Source organism: Pezoporus occidentalis, unplaced genomic scaffold (genome assembly GCF_034315485.1).
Source record: "Pezoporus occidentalis ecotype Australia unplaced genomic scaffold, CSIRO_AGI_Poc_V1 ctg54, whole genome shotgun sequence".
Classification (NCBI taxonomy): domain Eukaryota; kingdom Metazoa; phylum Chordata; class Aves; order Psittaciformes; family Psittacidae; genus Pezoporus; species Pezoporus occidentalis.
In genome coordinates, this window is record NW_026915877.1 from 3108484 (window position 1) to 3122892 (window position 14409).

At 39.8% G+C, this 14409-nt stretch overlaps 1 protein-coding gene across 13 annotated transcripts in view; it reads left to right on the forward strand.

Annotated features, from left to right (window-relative positions):
• MBD5 (methyl-CpG binding domain protein 5) overlaps nucleotides 1-6167 on the forward strand; it is a 153551-nt gene extending 147384 nt beyond the window's left edge. For all 13 annotated transcript variants that reach the window (XM_062637727.1, XM_062637725.1, XM_062637735.1 and 10 more), the window contains 2 exons: nucleotides 3228-3303; nucleotides 5578-6167. In XM_062637727.1, coding sequence (XP_062493711.1) covers nucleotides 3228-3303; nucleotides 5578-5649 — 148 coding nt within the window. In that variant the 3' untranslated portion in view covers nucleotides 5650-6167. The remainder of the gene's footprint in view (nucleotides 1-3227; nucleotides 3304-5577) is intronic.
• Nucleotides 6168-14409: the final 8242 nt, after the last annotated feature.

The window sequence follows — 14409 nt, forward strand, 5'->3', positions numbered from 1 at the left end:
CCACTGAGCCATTCCCACCTTTCTCAGCTCCATCTCATCTCAGCCATTCCATTCCTGTTTGAGCCATATCCCTTTCTTGCTTCCAGCAGGTCATGACGTAGCAGCTTCCTCACCTATCCAGTTGTGGTCTCCAGAAGACTGTGTTCCCAGTTTTCCCTTATCAGAGCCTTGTCTGATCCAGTCTTTGTTTTCCCCAAGTTTTGTAGGTATCTGGATTCCTCTGTTCACTAGCATTCTCCTATCACACTGCACGCAGAGGATCTCCCAAGGGTCATAACCCAATGCTGTGTCTCCTTCTTCTGCCTTTTTGTGTTTCTCTGTGTATTATTTCCCACACCAGGGTTCTCTTTTATCGGGAACGTGCCCTTTGCCATCCCTACCATTACCATCTCTACTATCCATGCTAAGTTATTTCAAAATGAAATTTGGGCAGCGGCATCTTAGGGTTGAAGTTACGTCTCTGATATTACTCCTGTTGAATGTGTGCCATATTCAGTCTCCATCCTGACACAGTCTAAGTCTCTTTGTCCTCTCTAGGTGTGAGTCTAGTAGCAGCTTGCCCTATACTATTAAAAGTCAAGTGAGGTGGGTGCGCTTAGACGTCATTATTGCTGAGGAGCTGCCCAGAGGCAGCGATTGCAGGTGAAGTCTGGAATATGTCTACTATAGGAGGGAGCTTCAACTCCAGACAGGCTCAGACTTCATTCTGATTTTATGATTTGGTAAAATTTTAAATTTTAATGCATCCTAGGAGGGGGGAGGAGGAGGATTAACAGAATGCTTTTTACAAAACAGTTATCTTCCCTTCTTCAAAGCTGTTGGCCATGGGAGGTTTTCTAAGATACGTTGTGCTGCTTTTTAATGAGAGGAACAAACTGTCACTCCATGTTCTTAAATGTAATTTGATTCTTACAGGTTGGTTTGGTTTGCGCCACTAGAGACATGATGCATATGTTGATCAGGTAGCAAATTCTCAGGTTTTAGCTGCAGTGTTTTTTCTGCGGTAAATGGGTATTTCAGTGACACAGACTCTTCTGAAACTTTGATTTGCTATGGGGGCATTGTCTTGACAATAAAATTAAGATAACAACAGAGTCTTAAAACTACACTGCAAATGATCATGTGTATTTTAAATACTTTCAAATGGCTTTTTTGACTCAGCAGGAATTTCATAAATATTTTAATAAGGGTGGGTTGCTGATAGAGCATAATGTTGATTAGATAACTTTACATCACATACGGGTAGTTTGACATCTGAAATCTGCTTCTAGGTGACATACAAGTCAGCAATGCTATTAGTTATTAAGGTATCTGTTATCTGTTAAGGTATCAGTTACTAAGATACAGTCATATAGCCTTTATAGGAACTTTAGTTGCCACTGAACAATATTATGTGTCATTTATAAGATCGAAGAGTGCCTTCACTTGCCCAAGTTGCGTAACTTAAATATATTTTTGGCAAGCAGTCTAGCCCAAGTAGTTAAAATACCCAGGTGGGCATGTCAGGCTGGGTATGCAAATTTTGATTTCAGTTTATCTTGCCATTTCTTTGGCTGATTTAAACTACATTGCAGTACATGATTCGAAAGTTGCACCATACTCAGTAAGGTTTCTAGCTTTTTTAATTCTTTTGTGCAGTTGATGCCGTGGTATAGCTCAGATAACCAATGCAAATTGGTGTTAGGGAATATCCTCTTTGAATAATGAAAAACAGACCCTCTGATCTCCTGTCTTCAATTCTCCCAGCTGTACTGATGGATATGAAAATAATTTTGCTGATCTAGGAGGGTGGAATTGCTGTACAGCAGTGCTGGTCATGTAGTTCATCTGTGCTACTTCCTTGTCAGTCTTTTTGCCAATGCTTGTAGTTGCTATAAATCTTCAAGTCAAATTCAAGGGAAGAATGTCCCAGCTGACATGATGAGTTTGCTTTCCTTATTAAAAGGAAAGGGGCTTTTTAGAAAGTGTCTTCTTCTGTGATGGACAGTCTTCCCTCATGATGCAGATGGCTCTCTTCTTCCTCCCCTCATTTCCGCATCTCCCGAGCAGAGATAACAGTACTCTCTTACTTCCTGATGATCTTGTGATGGATGCTCATAATAATGTCCCTCATCTCCAGGATGATTTCTCTCTTGTTTCATATTCAGCCATTTGTCTTCAAGGTCATTACTCTTATAAATGTACTTACTCAGTTAAAGCCATGAATGAACCTATCTATCTGTCTATCTCTGTGTATATATACCTGCTTTTAAGCAGAGATCTGTAACAAGGTGACGGTGAACAATATTAACTTGTGCTCAAGTACGATTTGCTACCTTGAAACTCTTGAGGTGTGAAGATGGAGCCACAGAAGCATAACCTGTCACGGACAGCATGGTCTTTAAGCAGGAAACTTCTTTAAAGAAGAAATATACATAAATCAAAAATGTCACTGTACAGTTAGATGCGTGTGGAGCTGCCCAGTGACTTGGGGTAACTTTGGGGTTGGAAGAAGAAAGTCTTCATCCTGCCTTTACCATAACCCTCGGTGTGCTGTCATTCTGAAACTAGCTGTCGTTCTAAAACTGTCATAGTAAAACCAGCAACGTTTTAGAGGATTCTTGCGACTTATTTTCCTCTGGCTATTTAACGTTAGAAGGGGTATTTCACTTTGAGCTTTTTGTTTTGAGTAAAAAGACTTTTCAGCTCACACAGTGTTTTCTCAGGAAGACAGCAGTGTATGTATTTAGTCCTTCACAAAAGTATTGCCAAAATGTAATGACATTTACAGAGTAAATGCAGCATGGAGCGGAAGTAGGCAAGCTGGCACTAAAGGTTTAATAACTTTTGAAGTCCAGAGTATTCCTCTTCTGCTCCTGATCAAGACCCATGCAAGTCTGGCCCTTTGCTAATGATGAAAAGAAAAAGATTGCACAAAATGCCTCGTTACCAGGAAGTGCTCTGGCTTTTTATTCATGGGTGTAATTGACTTGTGGATATTGTAAATAACCGTCCAACTTACTGAAGTGCTGGCTTTAATTTTTCTTCCTTAACTACAACACAAGCCTTTAGTTTGCATAATATGGTCTGTAGATCTGACCTTGCTTACTTATGCTATAACAACCTGGAGGCTCTACAGTTAGTAGAATGTGTCCAGTGAGTTAATGTGTTTATTGGGGTTTTTAAATCTACTGAATTTTTTCTCAGTTACTAAGAATTATTAATGGTGTTATTTTTTTTCTTCCTAGAAGTGGAAAGCTAAATAATCATTTAGAAGCTGCTATACATGAGGCCATGAGTGAACTAGACAAAATGTCTGGGAATGTAAGTTTCTTTTCACATTAGCACTAATCTCCTTTTTCTGTGTTTCTGCGTGTGAAGACTGGGAGTGTTGGTTTGGATTGCTTTCTAACATATATTTGGTTTCTGTTTTCTTAAATGACAAGGAAATTTCAGTATTTCTCCTGCATTAAAACTGTTTGCAAATGTCTAATCATTCTGAAAAGAATGGGGAAAATTGTGGGATTTTTGTTGCATTGCCAATTATATTATTTTTCACAAAAAGATTCCTGGGCATACCTTTACACATGCAGCCTGATAATATTTGGATTAGTTCCAGTCCTCCTATTCCAGGAGTTTTCTCTGACTAGTGACACAAAATCAAGCTCATTTGTTTTCTGTTTGAGTAGCAAGATATTGAAACCGCATTTAAAAGCATCATTCTTTTGAATGTAAAACTCTTTGAATAGTTTTCCTCATGTGAAATGAAAGATCCTGTCAGGAAAGGTAAGTTAAAAAAAAAAGTATTCCTGATATCAAATCTAAGAGTGTTTTTTCTACAGTAATTACACTGTTATTTGTAAGTCCTAAGTCTGTCTGATGTAAAATGTGGTTTATATAATATCCTCATCTTCATACTTAAAACTTGATTGTAATTTTATTGAAGCACACTTAGAAATGCAAAATTTTTATCACAGCACATGAAACCTCCCCTATCTTACCAATAGTAATTTCTCAAATTATTAATTATAACACATTTGAATACAGAAATTGCATTTTCCTGATATTCAGATGCTTGTATATGTGCATATTTAGAAATAGTAGTAAAACCACAGGGGAGCTTCTGGAGTGTATAAAGGGAAATGTATACAGAACTGGAGGCTTAGAGCTGATTTCAGAACCACCGAGAAATGTTAAATAAGTTACGCAGTAGTTTTTAATGGCTGCTCTAAGTAATAATAAAAGCAATCTTTTGTTTAAACTGAGTTTTACAGAATGAGATAGGGTTTTGATGTAAAACAGTGTGCATTTTCCTCTTGTCTTTGGAAGAAATAGGAAAGCAGTATCTGATTGTAGGTCTGTTACAAATAAATGTGGGGTATGTGTTTGGCACACACATCTCCTGTGTCGATTACACCACCACTGACGTGTTTGGGCTCTAACATTCTAACTTTTTTTCATTTATAAAGCCAGTGATACTATAAACTGTATGGTGTGTGCATTTTAACCATGATAGAACTGGCTCAAGGAAAACTGCTGTAATTGGATTTTCTCATCTGGTTGTTTCATAATGCAGACAAGCTGATGTACCAGCCTGAGTGTCATTACCTACTCTTGGTTTATATTTAAATTATCTGCTCACAAAAATTTGTGACCAGAGTTTATTTCTCTAACGACTATGATTCCTAGAAGCACTCCTAGGGAATCTGTGGTTCTCTTTTTAGCGACTTGCATTTTTTTTCAGCTACTACTGTTCGGATACCTGTTACATTTTAAGTGAAAAGCATGTGCAAACAAAATCATTAGCTCAGAATTATTTCTACTCGTAAGAGCAAATAAACATGTAGTAAATGTTACTGGTCTGAAGGAATCAGGACGGACCCAGGGAAATAATATAGCACCTTGCTGAAGGATTTGCTGCTGTTGCTTGCCTGCTGTTGGAAAGCTGCAGACTGCTCTTCCCAGAACAGCAGCTGGCTTCCACCGACAGATGGTGGTGGTATTCCACACTCAGCGCCTTCCTCCACGGCTCTTCTTCCAATTAAGTTGTGATTTTTACTGAGCAGACAGTGATGAAAAACTGTTTCACACTCAAACTAATCTAGCATTTAGCTTGAATTGAGTATTTCCTTTTAAAAATTAAATGAAGACAGTTTGCTAAACATAGCTTGTTTCATAATAACGCTACCATGGACCCAAATTTCACTCCTTTTATTTTCTCTGTTAGCAATATTTTCTCACCACCTACTTCCTACTCTATTGCTCTTGTCATGAATCTGTGTAAAGGTTTGTTTCCAAGAATTTGACATAATTTCAGTTCTGGGTTCCAGTCCCACTTACACGCTTTCACAATTACTGTAGCTGGAACCTTTCTCCAGGGTAGCCAAGGTTCAAGGCACACAGGTTGCAGCATCAACCTTTTTCTCTCTACTGCCTTAAAGTTCTTGAAGTTCCCCATAACTTGGGCTTCCATGTATACCTGAAGTGTAATAAGAACTGTTTCGTAACAACATCTCAAGCAATCCTGTAGCTCATTTATTACTGGCTGGTTACTTTGACCAATATTCTTTGCTAACTTCTAAATATACTTATTTTTAGGTCCACCAAATCCCACAGGGAGACAGACAAGTGAAGCCTCCAAAACCCAAGAGGAGGAAGATCTCTAGATAACATTGAATGTCTTTGTTACTGGTCCAGTACTTATCAAAATGAACATGCACATAGGTCCATATGTAGGTATTGATATAGACATGGTTATATCAATATTTATATGAAGACAGATAGATACCATCACAGGGTGCTACATGGATTAGTGGTACAATATTTTTGATGATTAGGAGGGATAGTGGTTGCTGGATAAGCCAATCAGAAATCTTGAAAGGTTGCAGTAACAATGTCAGATGATTACTGATTTTTTTTTTTTTCTATAATACTAAAATTGTGATTATAAGGAATAGTCCAAATGTTTCTGAGAAATTTTCATTGTGTATATAGATAATACAGAATTTCATGGTGATATCTGAAATGTAAATATTGTACAATATTGTCATGTACAAGCGTACCTAATGCACACTTTATCTTTTATTGTACAAAAAATAGTGTACAAAATTCTTTGGTTTCTATTGAGTACACATACAAGAGACTACCAGTGTAAAGTGATAAATAAAAATACAGCCTAAATGCTTTTATATGATAATGTAAAAGATGCTGTTTTTGTATTTAACAGCAGAGAGAAGGCATGATTATGTAATACCTTAATTATGACATACACTTCACGCCACTGAGTGTTCATTGATACTGTCTGTTTGGAATGAACCTTGCCTGGAAGTACTGTACTCCATTTCAGGTCTCTGTAGGAGAGTGCAAACTTGCAGATTCCTAACGGGATGTGGGATCACAGCTCTAATTATTAATTCAAAGGCTGCAACTGTCGGTTGCATTTTTATTTACGTAGCTTTTAAAGTAGAATGCTTAAAATAGATTTTATTAAAAAGAGAAAAAAGTAGATGGACTATTTTAGTCAACCATTTCTGTAGTTAAAGTTTCATAGCCACCTGAGAAACTAAACAGTTTATATCCCCCGTAACACTGACCCCTCAAAACCCCTAGATTTATTAGCTTAAATTATCTAACGTCATTAACCATCGTGTTTACTTTTAAGGGGGCAGATGCCCTGCTTTAATAATGTGATCAGTATTGATTACGGTTTGGTTTTGCAGTAGAGTGAAAGGGCATGCTCCGCAGCGTTCATGAAAGTAATTCCAGTACCCATCTTACAGTATTAAAACAAAAAAGAATTAAGGGTGGCTTACAAAACTATTAGCAACAGTAATTTTTATCAGTATTATGTAACATATCAGATTTATTTTATTTAAAAAGAATTATTTATACCATTAACAGATTCTTATATATATTAATGTGGCTGAAATGTGCAGGTTAAATCTATTAACCAAATTATTTATGTTATATTAAGTGAGAAATGTGAAACATATGTAGAAAAAATTAATACACTACAGATTTAAAAGTCTAAAGCTATGAGCCATTATAAAATTAACGAATGGAAGTATAGCACAACATTATTTCCATTTTATTTCATTTTCTTTTTATCACGGATGGTGGTGATGGTGATGGAAGCAGTGACATCCTCTGACTTCAAGGCTTCCTGAAATAATTCCCATTTCACCATTCCTGGTCCTGGGGTAGCATGCGTAACCCCCACCTCTTAGTCTGGGGCCACCACTTACCTCACATTTCCTTTTTTCCCCCCTCCCTGAATTCCCAAATCTCACTCTCTAGCTAAGGACTGGCAGGGATCAGCATCCTGGGAAGCTGGCGGTATTGCCACTCTCCAGACACCCGGCACTCAGCGTCAGGATCACAAGTCATTGCTCCTCTTCCCATCCCCCTTGCCCAAGTCCCAGACTCCTCTCTCTGAAGGACATGACCGAGACCAGCCATCCCCGAGGATGAGGGGACTTGCCAGGGCATGCAGCACTACCTCTGGGCTCGTCCCTGGGCTTTCTCATGTCTGGCAGAACAAATCCCACTCCTCCTTCCCCCCAGCCCGAGGGATCACAATAGCTGCACTGGCTACAGGGGCCTGGAGGCAGGAGCCCTTCCTTCCATGGGGTAGGTTCATTTGTCTTTTCTGTAACGCCACCATCCTCCATGCAAGCTCATGTGAAGTGACTGATTTTCTTTACTATTTTTCTCAACTTCTGTCTTTCGGGGGTGTAGTTTAGCTCACGTTTTTCTGTCCCACGTTGACGTGTTCGTTCAAAGAGTCACTGTTGGCCATTGTCTATGCCAGCCGCTTTCCCACTGTCTCTCCACACCCGCGTGGGTTTTAACTCACCACTACATGCGTGCGTGCGTGTGTGTGTGTGTGCGCATGTGCGAGCGCCTGTCTTGATTTAGGTTCTTCCTCCCTTTGCTTTCTGTCCTAGAACCAAGTTTGTATTGACCGACCCCTTCTTTTGGCATTTTAACTAATTAGGTTTGTACTTCCTCACCAATGTATACTTTACATCAGTAGACTATGTAAAGTATTTTTGTGCACTTGATTTCATTGGTTAATAATGGCATTGATGTGGGTGCTAGGAGTAGTTTGCTTCAGTCCATACCAATTTTTTTTCTCTTTTAGAGTTTTTATGGTTTCATGTAAGCAGTTAATGTAAATATTGTGAGCATTACAGGTCATGCAGTGTTGTAACATTTTAAGAAATGTTGCACCTACTTTACGATTAAAAAACTGGTCACTCATACTTGAATTTTGCCCATAGAGCCATTTCTTTCTCTTTGCATTGAAGCATAATATACTTTTTTGATGGAGGCCCAACCCTTCTTTCTACCTTATTATTTTTGGTTTAATAAATCTATATTTTTTCTAATAGAAGACTTAAAAATGAAAATTTAAAAAGTACTTTTTGCCTACTTTCTAATTTAAGAGAGAATTCCTATATTTAAAAGGTAAAAAAAAGAAAAAAATACTCCATTGTGGAAAGTGGAACAACACTTTATATGTCATTAATATGGCACAATCACACGAACCTGAACTGGCTGAGTAAAGTGAGCCCATGATGTCAAGCAGTATCTCAGTAGATTAGGGAATGACGTGATTCTTTGAGGATGTAAAGTGTTACATATTCTTGTCTATTTATTTATTTATTTATTATGCTTTCTTTTGCTAAGTGGGTGACAATGTGGTTGAGTCATTCAGATGACATTCAAATTAAAGGAAATATTCCTCTTTCTATTATGGTGCATTTTGTGAACACCATAAAAAAATATTTTCATTTATTTCAATGGATTTTCTTCATATTCAGAAAATGTTTGGCTGGTATCAACTGCAAAAGCAATATCCACATAGCTTAAACAGAAAAACTTGCAAAAATCAAAAAAACCCCGACCCACCTCTGATGTCCCAGGTCTGTTCTCCTCACGGTCTAAGGTTTTAGGGGTTAAAATTTAAAGGTATTTCCTAAATCAGCTCTGCAGAAGGTTTCTAAGTAATGTGATATCCTTTTGGAGTCCCTGAGTTTGATGGTATAGAGATGTTAGAGGGCTCATGGTGGACTGAATTACCTTAGGACTGCTACCTTTCTTAGCTACAGTTTGTATTTTGCTATGTAGGGTTGTAATGTGAGAATTCCAGAAGAGCCGTAGCATAAAAGTGCTTTTCTACTTTTAAAAAAAAAAAAAACCCATTCTAGTCTTACTAAGAATTAGAGATTTTTTTAATATCAGTTTTGTAATTTTTGATAAAGTTGTCAATATTATGATTAAATCACCAGAAAAAAAAGTTACTGTGATGTTCTCTTCGGGGCAGGGCCTATGTCTTCCTGTGTATTTGTAAGATGCCACAATGGGGTGCCCAGTCTTAAATGGGGCCATGGGCACCACTATCAAATTAGGTAGCAACCAACAACGCTGAGGTTGATTTCAATGCATAAAAGCCAAGAGAATTCACAGATAAGACTGCAAATCCTTAGTTTGCCTGCTGCGTCCTCCGGGAAGGCAATACCATCGGCTGTGACATCCGAAGGGTAAGTTGGGGAAGCCAGTGGCCATCAAAGCTTTTGCTTGCGCAACCCAGGACCTTCTCATCGAAGTCAAAACAGACCCGCTCCGACAACATGGCTGTTGGTCCCCTCCCTCCCTCTGCTGTTTTTACCAGTATTAGCTGAGAAACTTCGTATTTCAGGATTCCCCAAAAAAATACCTAGTGGTGTAAGCACATTATTGATTTACAAAATCCCAAACGCATAAACAGCATTTAGTTCACAATCTGGTGCAAGCACAGTTCACACTGGTGTTGAATCAGCTCTGGAAAAACACTTTGAGACTTTAAAAAAAAAAAAAAAAACAGAAAATAAATGTGTTTGCCCCCAAATCACAAGCCCAGGGACTTTCTGGGGGCACTGGGAGCCCCCACTCCACCATGCTGAGCATCTCTGCCCTAATGCTGCCCTTTGGCCTGGTTTTTGTGCCTGTGCACTACCGGGGATGAGAAGGCTCACTGTAAAAGACAGGCACGTTTGCCTGTCTCCTACAGTATTGCTCAAATGCAGCGGTTACAGCAGGGGCTGGTGGTGCATCACTGCAGCTGCAACACTACCCAAACATATGTACCCCAAAAAGTCCCACCAGCTTCCTGGCCAACCCTGTGTTGGAAGCCGTTGTTTCAACTGGGATGGTAATCCATTCTGTTTATTTAGCATTTGAAAGCTGAGCAGAGGGAAGTCAGGCCTCCATAGCTCATTTCTCTGACAGGTTCAGCAATTCATTGTCTCTTAGGAGAAAAAAAAAAAAACACCAGAGGTTTGAAATACTCCCTTCAAAACCCATTATGGAGAGATTTAATCACTCACATTTTTACTGTTGCGAGAAAGGTGTTTGTAGTTGAGTGCCATCCCAGCAGAAGATAAGGGGTTAGGATTTAGAGCAGAAATACATGTATATGTATACATCCTGGAAATTCCTATTTTGGAAAACATGGGGGAAATGGGAAGGGTTTTGACGTGCTTACCCAGGCCAAAGAAGAGTGGAGAGGCAGAGTGAGAGTGTCCCCACGCATTCCTGCGTACAAACCCTGAGAAAGCATTAGCACAGGTCACCACGAGTCAAAGAGAATGAGTGCGCACCCACAGAATCCACCAGCGTTTCAGGATGACTGACAAAAATCAGTGCCAATGTGTGAGCAAACTGAGCCTGAGCCACCGCTTGAGCCCGGCTTTGAGCAGTGCTGCCCCAGGTACGGTATGGGATGGGAGATCAAAGGCTGTTACAGCCATGTCTACATCCAGGTCCAGTGGCGCAGAGCATTCCCAGGTGAGTCCCGTGGGTGTTAATGATTTCACTTTGCTGATGATGTTAATACCTACTATTTAAATCTCTTATTTAAACCCAGTGATGGTGGGAGACTACAGATGAGGAGATGAGGAAGAATAAGCATTCTTGCCCTGAGGAAATGTCAAGGGACCAAAATTAAGGCTACATTGCAAAACAAACAAAAAAATGCTAAGATATTTTAAGGTCCTTTCCAACCCTAACCATTATGATTCTATATAATAGATATAATGTACTTAGAGCATGTGAACTGTGAACCTCAGCGGCAGGGAGTTGCAGCGTCTGTGCTATGAGGAGCCACCAACTTTTCAGACAGAAAACAGGTTTACCGAATAGACTTTTTAAATCTTACCTCTGAAGTTTCCATCTCATCAAATCACCATCATTTTAGGCCCTTTTGAAAAGAGAAGCAATTCTTAACTCCCAGTAGAAATATCACTCATTTTCAGTTCCAGGAAAATCATTTCTTGCTCTTGCTCCTTTCACCAATTTTTCTCTAGGAAGAGAAAAAGTCATAAAAATAGCAAAAATTATTGCGGTTTGCCATTTCTAGTTCTCAATCATGGGAGCTTCTGTCTGCTCCTGAGTTAAAGGACGATTTACAGCTGAAAAATAAGGGAAAACTTTTTTTTTCTCCTCTCCTTTGTTCTGCTCTTCTCTCCTTTCCTTCTCTGGACCCACTCCAGCCTGTCCACATCTTTTTTTGTAGAGCAGGGACCAAAACTCAATACAGTATTCCAGGTGTGTCCTAATAAGCGCTGAGTAGAGTTCTCTGTCTCTGCTACTGATGCCTTTGTTGATGGAGCCCAACATCTTGATGGCTTTCATTGCCACAGCTGCACAATGTGCACTCCTATTGAACTTGTGTCCCCCAGGAGCAGGTCTGTTGCGATAGAGCTGCTCCCCAGGTGGGCAGATCAAGCCCATGCTCTACTCCTGGATTGTGTTCTCCCAAGTGCTAGACCCTAAACTTGTCTTAGCTATGAGGAAAGTCATTGTACCTTATGAGCCAGGTCTTGACATCCTTCTCGCATGCTCTCTTGATTGGCAGGAACCCCCAAAATTACTGATGGAGCAGTGAGGAGCATCACTAATGTCCTCGCTTACTTCAGTTATTAAACATGAGATTTCCACATTCCCATCCCAAAGCCCTCAGGCTGCCCTTGGATGCTTTGCAAGAGCTCTTTTCGCTTAATAAAGCCTGATCGTATCAGTGAGTGGAAGCTGAACTAAAAGCTGTATATAAAAGCTTAGTTAAGCTCATATAAAAGCAATATAAACTATTTAGAATAGAAAGTTTTAAAAATAAATAAAAATAATAAAAATAATAATTAAAAATAATTTTAAAAAGAGGGAAAAAACCCACATTGAAAGATTTACCAAGTACCCGTGCTTTGAGTTTGTGGTTATGGGGTCATCAAGTGAAGTCCTTGGAAAACAGTGCAGGAGAATGCCCTGTCTCCAGGTGAAGGAACCAAGCTTGTCCACCGGGGATGAAAAAGACCAAATTAGTTAAACAATAAGGCTTTCAGGCCCTGCAGCACGTGCTGTAGTAATGAAACAGATTTGTGTTGTGCTATTTGATCCATTGGTAGGAAAAAATAGATTAAGAAACCTCTCCCTGAGAAAAAGGCCAGACAGCGACTGATGGGGGCAGAGCCTGCAGGAAAAACCTGGTACTACCTAAACTTTGTAATTGCTAATTTGGTTATGGCAGAGTGGTTAAAGCAGAGAGTAAAGTGTTAGAATTAAAAAATAAACGCACAAATAAATTCATTTTAAAATGAAGTGCAAACTTCGGGGGATTTATGCAAGCACACGCATGGTGTTTGCAACCCTAAAACCTGCAACAGGCCAGTAACTTCTATAGAAATTGCATGTGAAGTCCTGCGTCAGCACCCACTTCAACAGTTTCTGTGCAGGTGCTGAATCCAGGAGCCCCTTCACACCCCTCTCCTTTTGCCTGCAGATCAGAGCGCAGTGGAGATGTGTGGCTTTGAAGAGAGGTCTCCATGGCTTGGTGGAAGAGCCCTGACAGCACCTCGCTGGCACCTGTACAAAGGGTTAGGTGGAATGGGTTTGTCTTAAAATGAGACACACATCGGCATGGCAGCACAGGTCCAAGCTGCACGTGATTCCTGTTAAAATACTTGGAATAGTTGTGGGAGAATTAGGCTGAAGCCCAGTAATGGTGTGAATTAAATCTGAGCAGAGCATTTCTATTTACAGGCAGAGTTCTTGCTGGGAAAGTTGTAACTGGGGGTTAGCTGAACACACAGTCACGTTTTTCAGAGTAACGAGAAAATATCTGCATTTGTTAGAACTGAGCTACTTCGCTAGCAGCAAAGCTAATATTACTTAGGAATACAAGAAAGGCAGCAAAGCACAGCAAGCAGCAAATTATGAATTATTCAATGTAAATGTCAAGTTTAGTACTGAATGTGGATGTAAATCTTTTTTTGAAAGGCTAAGCGTTGCCATTAAGCAAGTCCATATGACGCTACATCTGTTGGATTTCTTTTATATTTATATAATTTTGTTTTTATGTATGCAGGGGAAAAGTATTAGGATTTTCCACATTAGAATTTTAATAACATCATTTCTCCAACTGCGGTTGTCTGTAGATTCAAGGTTTGATGAAGGGATGATTTTTCTGGTAGAGGTTATATCCATATCCACCTCATTAACCAAGCCATAAGTCTTCAAATGAGAATTTGCTTTTGCAGAGGAATTTTATTGTTCCACATATTGAACCCAAGAAGTCAGATCGATGTAACTAGGTGCTGTTTTCGGAGCATCGCCCACCTGATCTGGCGCTTTGAAGTGATCTTGCACTGGGTATCTTTCTGAGTCACTCCATGAAGAACTCTTCCAGCGGGGGGGGGGGAATGCAGTCTTTATCAAAATCTGTTCAATTCCCCTCTCAAACCAGAAGTTACTGATGTCTCCAGGTTTTTATTTTGAACCATGTAGCTCCTGCCCACTAAAACAGGGACAACTCGGTCCAATTCGCCTGCTCTCTTCTGTGTTTCTTATTTTGATATTGGCACATTCGTCCCCCAGTAGCTGCATTCAGACAGGGCCAGTTTAATTCCTTGTGAAGACAGGGAGTGGTGATGTACACCAGAGGAGCGAGGAAGTATCCATTTCTCTGCAAATGTACGGGAAGCCTGTGCCGGGGGACTCCTATCTACTCTCTATAATCAATCTGTCCAAGCATTTCTATGGCTCTCATTATCCTGCGTGCCTCCAGGATAAGAAGCCGAGAACAATCACCCATTGTCAGTTTATGAAGCAACTTTTTCATTTTCCTTCCCCAAAGACTAAATTCTTAATTAAGTAAATTAAAATTAATTACAGAATCCGCACAACAAGATGTTATCATGTCTGTCCCCCAAACTGAGCTCTCTCTGCTGTTCCTGCAAGCTCGCCCTCCTAATCACAGAATGCTAGAATGATTTGGGTTGGAAGAGACCTTAAAACTCAGCCAGTTACAGCTTTTCTGCCACAGGCAGGGACACCTTCTACTAGACCAGGTTGATAAAAGCCCCGTCCAACCTGGCCTTGAACACTGCCAGGGAT